The sequence below is a fragment of the Fusarium proliferatum genome (assembly GCF_900067095.1).
Source record: "Fusarium proliferatum ET1 genome assembly, contig: FPRO_scaffold004, whole genome shotgun sequence".
Classification (NCBI taxonomy): Eukaryota; Fungi; Ascomycota; class Sordariomycetes; order Hypocreales; family Nectriaceae; genus Fusarium; species Fusarium proliferatum.
Genome location: NW_022194793.1, coordinates 2,113,416 through 2,127,172, shown reverse-complemented (window position 1 = coordinate 2,127,172; position 13,757 = coordinate 2,113,416). Strand labels below are relative to the sequence as shown.

Below are 13,757 nucleotides of genomic sequence, written 5' to 3'. Positions count from 1 at the left end.
ACATGTTTGTTGGACAGAAGTCTCCCGAAGTCGCACAAGCACAGGCGGAAACAATAGTTGACACTCCCGCGACCGGGTCTGTCCGGTTTTGGCTGAAGCGCGGGTTCAATGTTGGGATAATCATACTTCGCAGGGGTACATGATCTACATACAATCAGGGTGATCAACAGCAACGCGATCAGTCAAAACTCAATTCAGTAGTGGCTATTTCCTGTTTGCTTTCCTAAGAAGAAACATTAAGCAGCGCAACCTCATCTTTTACCATTGCCCCTTTAATTCAAGCCTTATTGCCCACGGTGTCCAGTCAGCGCCAACTCGGACAACATAGCGCAACTCACTGACAATTTAACTACCTAGTGTCGGTCACTGTATGTACTGGACTGTATCTACGTTAGATCAGAGACTCCATGCAGGCCATGTCACATTCCGGCCAGGGCCAGGCATAACCTTGTTCCTGCAGACACAACATCAGGCCGTGATGCGTGACTGACGTGTCCTCTCTCCTCTTCTGTCAGGCGACGGTGAGAAACCAAAGAACAGTAGTTGGCACTCGGCGGGCTTCTAAATAACGAGGTCGTCCAGACAAGGGAAAAGGCCAGGGGCGGCAATTTGTTTCAAGTTTACATGTGGCTGTGGCTTCGTCACCCAATTACGCACACAACACAACCTCAAATTTTTTCTTCTTCTTCAAAATGGAGGGATCAAACAATATTGGATGCGTACAGGTCAAAAATCCATGTTTTCAAGTCTATATGTCCAGGTCTAAAGTCTAAAAATTTGTTGTCCCTAAGGGAGAACCTCATCTTTTTGTAAAGGAGCTTTTGCGCCCTGAGTCAAGTATGTACAAAGAAGTATATGTAAAAGTCTCTCCAGACATGGTCTAGATTCCAACGAGTGTAAGAAGATGTTCAAGAATATAGAACGAGTGCCAGCCTCAATTCTCTTGCTGATACAAGAGACATCAAGCCTGTGATGCTACGAGAGCACGGAAAGAATGACGCTGCTCTGTATTCAAGAGTCCCAAAGAATGTGACTCGAGTACTGTTTTGTCCTTGTCCTGTCTTGCCTGTGTAATCCATACATCCATCCATAAGCGCCACCTGCTCCAGCCCAAAGGTCTATGAAGAAAGGCCTCGGTTTTTGCAACACACGAGGGGTATCTTTCGGGGTATGTAAAACGAGAATCGTGTAGTGAAATGAAGAAAGGGATTCATATCATCGTCAACGCGGTGTTCAACGCCGCAGCGTGAAAGTGTAAAAGGGGGGTGGTGAAGAAGTGAAGTCAAGGGCCGTCCGGTGAATTGGCGACATGGACGTTTAGTTAGATTGGGCCTTGTAGGGGCTGGCGCCGTCTCCAAGGGTGGTGATGAGGTCAACCTCGTCAGTGACCTTGGTCTGGACATCGTCAGGGAGCCAGTAGCAGTTGTCACAAGGGAAAGTCTCGCAGCCAGACATGGGGGTGGCAGCAGACTTGGGCCACATCTGCTTGACGTTGTCCTTGTCGTTGGGGTCCACGATGGCAGAGACATCGAAATAAGTCTTGCCGTTCCAGCCGCCGAAGGTGACCTCACCAAGCATGCCGGGTTGATCAGTCTCGCCCTTCTGGACAGCGTAGAAGTTGCCAATGTACTTGTCAGGGAAGTCGACAGTAACCTCCTTGGCCGAGCTGACAGTAACAGATTCGGGGCCCTCATAACCAGGGTCAGGGGTGAAGATGATGGTGCGCTCCTTGTCGTCAAGAGTGACGAAGGTGACCGAGGCAGCGGCGGCATAGGTAGCAGAGGCGACGAGGCCGACGAGAGCAGTAGCGAACTTCATGTTGGCGGCGTGATTTTGGGAATTGTGATGGGGATGTGTTTGTATGGAGAATTCTCGATTGTCGTCAAGACAAGAGTATTGATTTTATGTAGCGTCTGAGGAAGGACTGAATCAGAACTTGTGATACTCCGAAGTGATGGAGTAAGTTGGTGGTCGAGAACTAGCTCGTTCAAAGTTGATCAGGGATCGTGATAGACTGTGCTTCCAAAAGGAATGAGAAGCTTTTGAGTCAAAGGAATGATCGTCCGAAGACAAGAGTGTAATCTGAAACGGAAGGACTGTGTGTGTTGATCAGGGCAAACATCTGGAGAAAGGAGAGAGGAAGGCCCGTTTTATAAACAATATCTGGACACGACAGAACCCAAAGACCTGGTGTACTATACGGAGGAGACTAGGGTTGCCGAGATCAGATTTGTCAAGGAAAACGCTCAAGCGCCTCAGTGGAGTCAACACACGAGGAGGGTGAGGCTAGGATGACTTGACTTGACTTGGCTTGACTTGTCCCGACGGGCTTTGCAAAAGCCTTCCCGGTAGTGTTGTGGGGGTGAGTTATAAGTGTGGATGTGACTTCGATGTGAGCGGAACCACTTTATCGGCCAACAGTTCACAACAGAAAGCAGAAATGAACTATCCGTACACTGTGCTCTACTCGGAGCAACCCAACTTACCTATGCATAGGTAAGTTAGGTCAGGCCTTGTGATACCAACAAAGTCTCTGCTTTCCCCCGCACCAGCACTTCTGCAGTGATTCCGTTGCACCTTTCATCTGCCCCAGCACAATCACGAGTACATATGTACATACATACAGACAGTATGTATCATAGTACGGTGAATTGCGTGTCCCTGTGGTGGTGTGGGTGTGGGCTCATTCAGCTGCTCCTGACTGGTCCGGGGGATGCTTGTTGAGTGCGGGCCGTTTCTATGTTTAAGCTTTCAGAACAAAGGGAGGCCAGGCCGTTGTTTCAACGGGTTCCTTTGTGGCTTTTTTCATCTTGTCTTCGACTTGAGAAAACAATCGCTTCTGGTCGCTCATTCGTCGTCTGCAAATGAAACAATTTGTGTCGTTTTGTGACTTGGGGGTGTTGTTTCACTGCACAGTAAGCGCGCGACAACAAAGGAAGCATCCAAAAGATGGACAGATACAGTACAGTACAACAAATCCAGAGCCAGAAGGAAATCCGGTTCGAAAGACAAGCTTCTGGGTCCTCTTTCACATGGGACTAAGGCAATGCTGTCCCTACCAGTTTGGGCCAAGAAGCCCGCAGACCAGAGACAAGAGGCGTCTGTCAGCGATTCAGCGTAGCCGCTCCCACCGGTTCCGCGGCTACACTACCGGTACTGTACAGTACTGTGCCCTCTAAGCCTGCAAGGGAGGGGCCAGGTCCCATAATATCGCTCTATTTTTTTCTTCTAGCTGCAGCTTGGCTTGATTCGACTAGCTGCTTCTGGTCTCCCATTGGCTAGCTGTTTACCACCGGTGCCTGGTACCTGACAGGCGTCCATGTGGTTGGACTTGGAAAGGCTTGTTTCGAAATCTGCTCTACGCAAGGAGGGTGTGAGGAACCTTTCTCTTTCAGGCTGTCGGATAACGGGAGCAAACGTACCGCACAGGGGTCCAACGTTGGGTTGGGCAGGGCTCATTGCAACTTTGCAAGCTGACCGGTGTGCACGTCAGCAAAACCTGCAGGACCAGAACACAATTTTCTTACGGTTAAAATTATGGACTCTGCTGGCACTCTTCCGGGAATAGTCTGGTCCCATGCAAGCACTTAGCTTCGCTTGCTGGCATCATCGACGACCTGAGACTTCAATGAAAATTCTGAGATCCTGGCACGGCTGGCTGGGCCACTGACGCCAATGTGGCTTTCCCTTCCGCGACTTCAAACTTACGTATCCATTACCGACACGTGGAGACTGATTCAATAATCGTAGCCACTGCGGCTTTTCCGAGTCTGCAAAGGCGAACAGACTTTTCGCGGTGCGGACACTAACGACTCGACATTCCTAGCCAATGCACCGTTGAAGGATGCCAGGAAGTGTTAAAAAGAAAGAGAAATAAGTGCACGCGAGCGCCATGATCTGTTCCCTCGGTTACTATCTTTTGGTTCTCCCGGGCCTAGTCGCAGAGTCGAGACCCTCAAAAAGATCTTGATTCAGTTCTTGACAATGGTCCGGTTTTGATGAATAAGAAAAACCCTGTATATGTTGCCACGTCGCGACGACAACAATGCAAACCAAGAATTTTCTGACAGTTTGCTGTGCCTGGCGATCAATTGCCCCGAGTCTGCCACGCTCCTGACCCTGTTTATGTAGAGTAACCCATAGAACGAAAAAATCCATCACAATGGGGGTCAGGGTAGGGCTGCCGCGTCACCAATAATCAACTTAAGGTAATTTTGAAGAAGCCTGCATCCTTACGATTCGCGATTAAGGTACTGGGACAATGATTCGTCACATTCCCCGAAGGATAACGCTGGCAATGGGGTTTTCCGTCGGCACGAGATGGCAAGGTGGGAGTCGACCCGATGATAGTACATACTGGCGTCCTACTGTAATGCCTCCAATGCTTGCTGGGTATTCGCGAGAATGCTTTGTTGATAACTGCGCCATGATGCTAGGTTGCGTTGGCCGAGGAGACGTGCAAAATAGGATTATGGGTCACGGTTTTGTGCCTGAGGCCCCTACACTAGACGAGTATGGGACTTAACGGATTTGTCTAAACGGAGTGGGAACAAACGAAAAAATCGCTTGCTTGGTGTTCAAAACGTCGCGGACTTTCTTCCGTCTTGGTGGCCTAGGCCGTTGCCCACAGTACGAAACTGTCATGAAAGGTTTTGCGCCGCGCGGTTTTTGGCTTCCCCCTCAAATCGTTGGCCTAGCCCGAGAAGGTTCCGTTCTGCACGTTCTGCAGCCAAGAAGCCAGTGTGCCACGGTGTGCAAGTGTGTTAAGACTGGCTGTTATAGGCCCGTGGAGTTCCATTCTGAGGTCTGACGTTCACATCACCAATCTTTGTTGATTGTCGATCTCAGTGCCCTTAGCCAGCTTTGACTATGCATGTGAAGGATTTTGCAAAAGCAAAATCTGGGGCTGAACGAGCTTTTGGTTCTCGATCAGACACGATCGAGTGTATCTTGCCTCATGCTACGTCGTCGATGACACGTCCTCTTCTCGCCAAATTCAAACCAAATCTAGTGTCTAGCCAGCGATGTCGGCGGAAAGTTCGTCGTTGCGAGTCATCGTAGCTGCCAGACCAATTCTTGCTACATGCAGCAAGAGGCTAGGCCTCATGTCACTACCACTTGATCTTTCCTTTAACAAGAGTTGCCAGAAGTCCTCTCTCATGCGCACACGCATAATTTCTTAGTCCCATGTGGCGGATTGTATGTAGAAACGCAGGCGTTCTGCCAGTGAGCGGTGAATCGTCCTCAAAAAGCGGATCACAACTTCAACTCTGTCAATAACTTCCACACTTAAAAATTCGGTTGGTCAGATGCACGAACCTGCGTGCGCTACTTTGCTTCAACTGATGTGCGAAGTTCAGATGCCGGGAAAACATCAAGCAGTAAGTGGAAAGGTCCACAATTTCGGAGACCGGCCGACAACCCGGTGATCTCTGAAGCGAGGCCGAAGGTACTCGATCTGATCCGTTACCGAAGAGCAAATCTCCACTCCGAGCTCAAGTCTGTCCGCACACATCGGCCGGCAAGTCTCCCTCTTATCGTGTTGGTTTTGAGGTCTAGAACAAGGTTCGTGGCCAAGAAAGTAGTGCAGTGTCTGAGTGTGTAAGAAATGCCTCATCTGAGGCGCGGTCGTTGTTGAGAAAGTTTGGAAACACTGAAGCGTTCGAGTCCTGGGTGACTGAGAATGGTTTGTGGTTTGTGATGATGTTTGAGCTTATCTAAATAGCACCCAATGATGGTCGTGGAGGTTTGAAGACTCTCTGGTTGAGCTCATGGATTTCGGCAGCTCAGGGTCAAGGAGTCGACCTCTGCGGCTTGACTTCTGCTGGATCAGTTGAAGATATCAAGTCTGTGCTTTTCCTTCACGTCCGAAATTGGCTGGAGAGGAGACCGCACATAGCCATGTGCTTTGCTGGTCAGTTTCAACGTGCCAGGAAAGTTTATTGCGCAGTCTTATCACCTTATGCTAGGCTATAACAACCCGCGGTGGATGGTGGGAGCATAGTATCTTGGGAGTTTAAAAAGCAGAAGAATCTCTCATCTTTCTGTTCTGACACCCTTAAGCTAGTCCAGATTTCGTTTGAAATCGAGCAGAGTTATGGGCCATATTAGACGCTTAGCTTGACTTGTCAACACTTTTGATTCCAGGTAGGAGGGGGGTGCTGGGTATAAAGTGAAGAAGTTATGGCATGTGTCTTCCAGATATTCATACTCGGCGTTCATTGAGGTGTAGAATGGGAGCTTCCCTTGATCGACTTATTTGTCAAGAGTAAGAAAGAAACTTGCGAAAAGTTCACTGTGAGGTCGTGGATATGACGATGAAGTGCTGGAGGTGGGGTGAATTGAATCTTGTGACGACTTCCGCTTCGTGCACCGGCACGTGACCTTGACTAACGAACTCCGTTCTACTGAAAGTCGTTGATAGGCACTGATAAATTTATCTATGTGGTGGTGTTTTTTCTTCTTTTCTTTTGTCCATAGCTTTATACTTCTAGGCTATTCTCGTATGTTTGGATAGTTCATCTCGATTCCTGTGGTTATGTCCCAGTTGTGCCCGATTCTTGTAATTACAGGCTCTTGAACACACGACGCCATCAAGCTTCCCCAAAACAATTACCTGGGGATCTGAACTCGGGAAAACAAAAAGTTTGGCGATCGTTGATAGAGATCTACTGATGTCGATGTCAGTACGAAGGGCCCGTTTCCTTGACTACCTACCTAGGTATCTCACCCATAGTTGTTTTACCCTATTGCTCTTACCTTTCCTTCGAACACTAAGATAAGGTAGGTTTCATCACACAACATTAGGTACTTGACTATATAGAATCGAAGATATGCGTGTATTGAGCAGTTCTTAATTGTTGCGTATAACGCCTTCAGTGTCAGTGGCAGTCATTCTATTCTGCCCATTACCAACTTTCAATTTCTTGGCTCGTAACATTGAAAGTGTTGCGTTTATGCAATCCAAAGCACTCAAACAAACATCCGAAACCCAGAAGGATATCTGAACGAACGGACTCGCCGCTCATTGCAATGGTATGCAGCTGAAAGAGGCGCTCACCGATGCCGAAGGTACTGACATCGTCCAATAAAGAGAAATGATATCATGACTTCAAATCACGTCTACTTCGTCACCGTCTCAATGAGACTTTGCTCGCCCGCGGGGCATCTCTATAAAATCTGGTGCAGGATTGAACTTCATTTGAGTTTACCTGAGCGTGATTATATCGATAATTTGGTTAAATGATTCTTCATCTTGTGTCTACAAAAGCCAAGCAAGCTCTGTGACGGAAAATGTCGATTTGGTAAGGATCTTTCACATAGTTGTCCCATCCTCTACATTCTCTGCATCCATATAGAGCCATCTTCGGCCCTACACTCACATCGGGGTCTGCCGTCCTTCAAGTATATTCGGAAATCCCCTAGTCTCTTAACTTGGAAGGTTATTCAGTGGTTTCCATATGCTCTCACATGTCAGTTTGTGAAATATAAAAGTTGCATGGCTGTCTTGAACAATCGAGTGATTTTACATTCTCTTGACATCCTCGTATCTTCCCTAAAACCGTCCTTGGCCTCCATACTCACACATAAACTTAAGATCAATGATGAAGATCTACAAGGCTTTCTCAGCTGTCGTGCTGATGAGGGGTGTTGCTGCTGGCTCTGTTCCGATGATATCGCCTGTCCCGAAACCACACTTTAGAAATGGAACGGAGCACAGCACGGCCGAGACTCTCGTGACCACTATCACTTCTGACTACTCATTCTATTGTCCTGTGAGTCTGAACTACAATGTGAATTGATTTCAGCTTGACTAAGACTATAACAGGAACCTACCACGTTTCACCATAAAAACCTCACTTACACGGCCACGGAGCCAACTTATTTGACCATCACAAGTGAGTAATGATGCCTACCTAGTTGTTTCTGGATTTCAGTTGACATACTAGGCAGACTGCCCGTGTACTGTCACTTACACGCAGAACACAAAGCCCTCTGGGACAGTCGTCTATCCCACGGCCCCCCCTAGCCAGCCAATGCCCCCCAAGCCCCCGGTGATGTCCTCATCTACTCCTGCACCACCACTGCCTCCTGGCAAACCGGTTCCACCTCATACCAAAGCTACAGTCCCGTATTCTGAGCCTTCTCTTCCACCAGCAATCCCCAAGTCCACTGTTCCTATCCCAGAAGCTCCCCCTCCTCCCCCTCCTCCTCCATCTGAGCCCTCTCCAACAAAAGCTGCAGTTCCAGCTACTGGTACCCTGCCACCTCCTCCACCCCCCGAGATTTCGGTTCCTGTCCCAGAGTCGCCTCCTTCCCCCCCCTCTATCCCCGGACAACCGGCTGTTCCTCCATCTCGAGCTGCCCCACCCCCAGTCAACCCTACTGGTACTATCGAGGCTTCTGTGCCTTCAGCCGCCGCTAACAAGGTATCTGGAAGCTTTGGGGCTTTCGTATTGGCTGGTGTTGCAGCTTTGGCCATGTGATCACTCCTGGGAAAGCAATGTTAGACCAAACTGTATTATTGACACCAATGATGTGGGAGATTGTTGGATAGACTTGTTGCTTCTTACTTGCTATTTGCTATGTTTGTTAGTTATGTTTGTATGTTTTGCTAGATGTAGATTGCCAACTAGGTAAACCTAATGAACCTTCTGGAAGTCTAGCTTAGCTATATAAGCCATAGCTGCTTCCAACCTAGATAGAAGAGTCAAGTTGCTTCTTGCATCTCTCCAGAGATTACTCACGAAAGCACATGGCATCTGGATAGAATGCAATAGCAAGACAATATAGAGACTTTAGGTTGCCATCTTGCATGGAGATATTTGTATTATGACTCGCCAGAGTGGTGTGAGTTCTTGGCTTGCTTTCATAATCGTCACGATCTATTAATCAGTCATAGACAAAAGGAAGATCCTGCTATAGCAAGGGGTTCCCGAGCTTTGGGCTTGGTTTAGCACGATTCCCGCGATTATCGTTCGATGAGTTCGGGTACTGAAACGTGCATTTCTCGGGTACTGACTACCGATCTGTGTAAATATACTTCAGTGTGAATAGTGCATGGATAGACTTTGATCATCGGGCCGACCTCAACTCTCATCACGGGAGTACCATTTACAAGTGCAGCTTTCGGAAGAATGATCGATGATGCAATCGATGGTAGATCTGGGGAAGTTTTAAATAGGTACATAAGTAGATCATGCACCTGTTAGCGTATTCTCGAGTGGCTACTCGTGGTGAATGTATTCTCTGCATAACATTATTTACTAGCCATCTTTATTTGAACATTCATCGAGCAACGTGATGCAGATTCTCATCAACCAAAAACATCCTTAGCTGCACACTTCTGAATACACGATTAGGTATGTACTTGTCCTTGCTGATATTGCTAACTCAGCGGGTCGAGCATTCCCGTCGCTTCCATCCGAGACCGAACTTCTCTCACAAGTGCTTTTGCTTCCTCCACTTCAACACCGTCCTGACACAACTCTCCCGCAAGTCGAGAGGCCGTTATGTAATCTCCAGTGCGCATTGAGAACTTTGCCAGCCACATGCGCGCTTTGCTTGTCGCCGCCGTGACTCCGGTTCCCTCGTTCCCTGTGTTCTCGTTGCCCTCGGCACCATTATCTGAGCCGGGTGGAGAGTCGTTGTGAATAGCAATGGACTCAGCCGGATCAGCTTCTGCAGCTCCACCACCATCTTCCTGGGCCACGCATAATTCCATGTATGACCTGGCTTCTTCCTCTTCACCAAGCTGGTCGTACATAACCGCAATCTGCAGAAGGATGTCGGGGTCCATATGGCCCGTGGCGCTCCGGCTGCCAAGGAGATCACCGCTACCAAAACTGCTCCCCACGTCATAGTAAGCATCAGCTAGTAAAGCTCGCTTCAAGGCTTTGATACCATCCCGTTCTCGGCCCATTTTCTGTAGACATGAGCCTACAGCCATCCACATCTTTCCATCCCATGGTCGTAGACCAGCAGCCTTCTTGTAGTACCATAATGAGTATGTATGCATCTCCAACATCTCGTATGTTTGACCAAGGCCATACCAGGCCCGATAGTCCCGGCGGTTCACGTCAACTGCACGGCGGTACGACTCGATTGCCGCATGGGTGTTTTTAAGTTCAACGTATTCGTGACCCATTAGCGTCCATGCTGACAAGCATGACCGGTCTAGCGTTAACGCACGACGGAAATATTGGACAGCCTTCTCATGCATCGATAGTAAAGAGTAATAATTTCCAATCACCACGCAAGACTCGGGCCTGAATTTGTCCACGCTGGAACATAGGTGTGCCAGGAAAGCCAATTTTGGGCGAAGATTGAGAACGTAGAGAATGTTAGAATAATGATCGAGAGAATCTAGCCGATGTGGATGGAGTGCCAGCAGTCGAGTAAAGTGCTGTTCAGCAGCCATCAAGTCCTTGGCGTGATATGCCAGGAGTGCATTGCATGTGAGGAGGAAAGATGATGTCGGGAATATCGAGAGAAGTTGTTCAAGAGAATTGGCCAGGCCAGGCCCTTGTTGGTAGAGTTCTAGAGAGGTGTGCAAGTGGAACATGTAAGAGACAATATTCTGAGGACAATGTCTGGATATCCGATTCAACTTGGAAGGTGTTAGCGATCGAAAAGAAGCGAGGATATTGCATGGGAGACTCACATCTTCAACTCGAGATATTAACGACGTCATTTCCAACCAACAGCCCCAATTCATGGTGTACTTGTGCACGCTTCGGATAAAATATTCCAGTGCCTTGTCATCGTTCTTCTCTTTGGCTAGCACCATGCCATATCTGTAGGTTGTGATTAGTCGATCAACACTAAATCAACAAGAATAGCACTCACAAATATTCGAGCCATCCCTGGCTCCCCAATACTTCATCGTCTTCCGTTGTCCTCTCCTCGAACCAAGTTGCTAAGAATCGACCTATTACAAGCAATTGCTTATTGGAAATTGTACCAAGATCTTGAGGGCCCATAACCATCTCGGAGTCTTCATTCCTGCGCTTCTCCCCGGACATGAACTTGGCATATAGTGCTAAGAACAGGCTTTTCTGACTGAGCTTTGGCAGTGGCATCACAGATGAAGCTCTGGACGCCTTACCCTTCCCCTTCCCCTTTAGAGTGGTGGAAGATGCTGAAGTGCTGTCTACACGCGAGGCAAGAACACTTGAAAGGAGGGAGTCGGGCAGAAACACAGCAGCGCAACGGTCATATTCTCGACAGTCGAAGAGAGATTTAGCTAAGAGATATTTGCTAAGTTCTTTGGCTTCCAGAATTGCTTCTTCTGGATCGCTGTTCGCAGCGAATATTGGAGAGCCGTGTCCGGGATCTGCAGGGTTGATGTTTTCTTCGTCTTCTTCGATCTCGGGGAGCGCATTGAGCAGTTCAGCAGCCCTGACAATGTTAGTTCATGCGCCATGGTTAATAATAGCTTGGTGAGACTGATTACCATTTGGATGACTGATACAAGCATCTTTCTGAACACTTGACGACGGCGTCTTGCAAGGCAGCACGTAACTGGGAGATCTCGTGGACACTGAGTGCCATCTTTTGCTGTTTTGTTGGTTGGTGGGGTAGCTATTGGCAGAAGGGAGTCGGTTACGACACAAAGTTGGGAACGCCTGTGCGCCGGGCCTCTTGTGTTTTACCGGTGGATGTTCACTGGATTGAGGGTTTTCTGAAGGCCGCCACCTGGTGAGTTATAGCCAGGCTTCGGGCGTTGTTGGCGGTCCCAATGCGAAGTTGGGGGGTGTCATGAGCATGACCGCGAAGCGTTGACAGCCCATCATGTCGACAGCTTGGGGCGCGCATCATAGACAGTGCTTTTGTAAGAAAGATACTGTATACTCGCACTATGCATGATGGGTACAACAAAGGTCACACAAAGGAATATCGCCAGGTATGAATCAGAGCCGTTGAACTTGAACCGTCACTTGTTACACACAATTTAAGTTCTGAACTGTCAAGGGCATGGCCGTATCTTACGATGTGCGAGAATTTGGGCATGGACCATTGAACCAATATTGCAGCCACCTCCCTTCTATCCACTTACACTCATTTTAAACGTTGGATGTTGTACGACAGCAGCGCCAGTAGAAAGTAAGATCAGTCAATACTCCGAAATCTTGGTGAAACCACTCGAGTTTTTCATCAAGGCATTTATGGATACAGAGTTTTATTCATATCTGTGTGAAATTGTTTGCTAGGTTAACCGATGGAGAGATACTAGAAGACATGGGTGAAGTTGAAGGATAAAAACCAGGCTTTATCGCCGTTTATACTATCAGATTCTCCTTACTTACATCAATCGAATCTATCAAAGCAATGAATACTTCAGCCTCCATAAGAACTGCTAACTCTTCATTTGCACGGCCATCTTACTTCGCATCTCTTAGACCTTTGGCAACCTTCCCTGAGAATTGCTCAAACTTGATACCAATCTTCTAGGGTCACTTGGAGGAGTACAATGAATATCAACAGAGTTGTTCGGATATTCCCTTGCATCTTGTGTTGGACACCAGAAGTCAAGTGCCCCAACTATGTGTTCCTCAAGAAAAGCATATGCGTTGACTGCGAGGTAAGGACAATACATCCACGGGCACTCACTCCACGGTGCCGCTTCCAGAGTTTCACCATCTAATTGACTCTCAAGAGAATGGGTAGGCAGTTTGGAGACAATGAGGTGAAGGCATCAGATCTCCACATCGAGTTCGCGCAATACTTGCTTGACAAATATCGTGAGATGGATGGCATCACGTACGAACGGGTCAACAAGTACATCGAGAAGGCAAAGAAAAGGTACAACGTGGATAATCTTCTTACTGCTGCACTTGACTACATTTTTCGTAATTTCAGTGAAGTCTACCACGCGGTTTGCGACGCACTTGAGGCAGCGCGGGATAGGGGACCTATGCATTGGACGCACAATAATTTGACGGAACGACTTGAGAGACTGAGGGAAGAAAAGTTGGACAAAAACTGGGAGCCAAGGATGAAATAAACATGTAGGTTGTACCTGAGCTTAGTGTGGCATGCTAAGTTGAAGAGGCATCCAAGACTCAGGAGGAGGTGAACACTGTGTATAAGATGTTGAGGATGTCGGTTCGAGGTTATGGGAGCGCTAAGTTTGTAATAAAAGCTCTAAAACAGTCTATACGATTACTCCTGCACCGTTATGCTTCAAACATAGGCTCTAGTGTGTAACTTTTGAACTATCAACTCTATTCCGGCACTCATTGAGTCATGGTGGCTGGCCTCTGCTACCCATCTCCTCTGAGTATTTTTCGGCAGCCAGACCTGGCAGTGCCTTGATAATCGAGTCAGCGTTGAATAGTACACAACTTACTAGTGCTCACACTTTGCCCTTCAAAGAGAGCGCAGGGCCCCTGCGGTGCTTCTGTACATCTTCGCCTTCGTCAAAAGCCACAGATCCAGCACTTGGCTCTCTTGCATGGGTGCATTAGCTTGCTTTCTCAGTCAACGGACATGTATCACAGCATTCGAACGGCTGTGAATATCAGCGACGTCTCAAAAAATGAGTGTCCGATACAACCTCGCACAGTCCTCTGCAGCACGTGCGAACCGAATCATTACCGTGTCAAGCTTCGTCACCGAGCGAAACATAGTATAAGAACGAGTGCACACGGAATTTATTCGAGAAGGGAACTGAATTTCTGGCTGAGCATACATCAAGAGAACAATGAACTCGTTAGCAACACCTCTATATCAAATATTCCGGCTGAGCCAAAAAA

At 48.0% G+C, this 13,757-nt stretch overlaps 4 protein-coding genes across 4 annotated transcripts; 2 read left to right on the top strand and 2 right to left on the bottom strand.

Annotated features, from left to right (window-relative positions):
• Nucleotides 1-1,317: 1,317 nt before the first annotated feature.
• On the bottom strand, nucleotides 1,318-1,818 carry FPRO_04862 (uncharacterized protein; the record flags this gene model as incomplete). Its single annotated transcript, XM_031230419.1, has 1 exon — nucleotides 1,318-1,818. The coding sequence occupies one exon, from the start codon at nucleotides 1,816-1,818 to the stop codon at nucleotides 1,318-1,320; it is 501 nt and encodes a 166-aa protein (XP_031080557.1).
• Nucleotides 1,819-7,604: 5,786 nt separating this feature from the next.
• On the top strand, nucleotides 7,605-8,486 carry FPRO_04861 (uncharacterized protein; the record flags this gene model as incomplete). The annotated part of the gene is made up of 3 exons (XM_031230418.1): nucleotides 7,605-7,775; nucleotides 7,829-7,898; nucleotides 7,954-8,486. 3 exons carry the CDS (start codon nucleotides 7,605-7,607, stop codon nucleotides 8,484-8,486), a joined length of 774 nt encoding a protein of 257 aa, XP_031080556.1.
• A 902-nt stretch (nucleotides 8,487-9,388) lies between these two features.
• Nucleotides 9,389-11,553, bottom strand: FPRO_04860 (uncharacterized protein; the record flags this gene model as incomplete). The annotated part of the gene is made up of 4 exons (XM_031230416.1): nucleotides 9,389-10,609; nucleotides 10,664-10,796; nucleotides 10,849-11,400; nucleotides 11,456-11,553. 4 exons carry the CDS (start codon nucleotides 11,551-11,553, stop codon nucleotides 9,389-9,391), a joined length of 2,004 nt encoding a protein of 667 aa, XP_031080555.1.
• Nucleotides 11,554-12,472: 919 nt separating this feature from the next.
• Nucleotides 12,473-13,006, top strand: FPRO_04859 (uncharacterized protein; the record flags this gene model as incomplete). Its single annotated transcript, XM_031230415.1, has 2 exons — nucleotides 12,473-12,583; nucleotides 12,659-13,006. 2 exons carry the CDS (start codon nucleotides 12,473-12,475, stop codon nucleotides 13,004-13,006), a joined length of 459 nt encoding a protein of 152 aa, XP_031080554.1.
• Nucleotides 13,007-13,757: the final 751 nt, after the last annotated feature.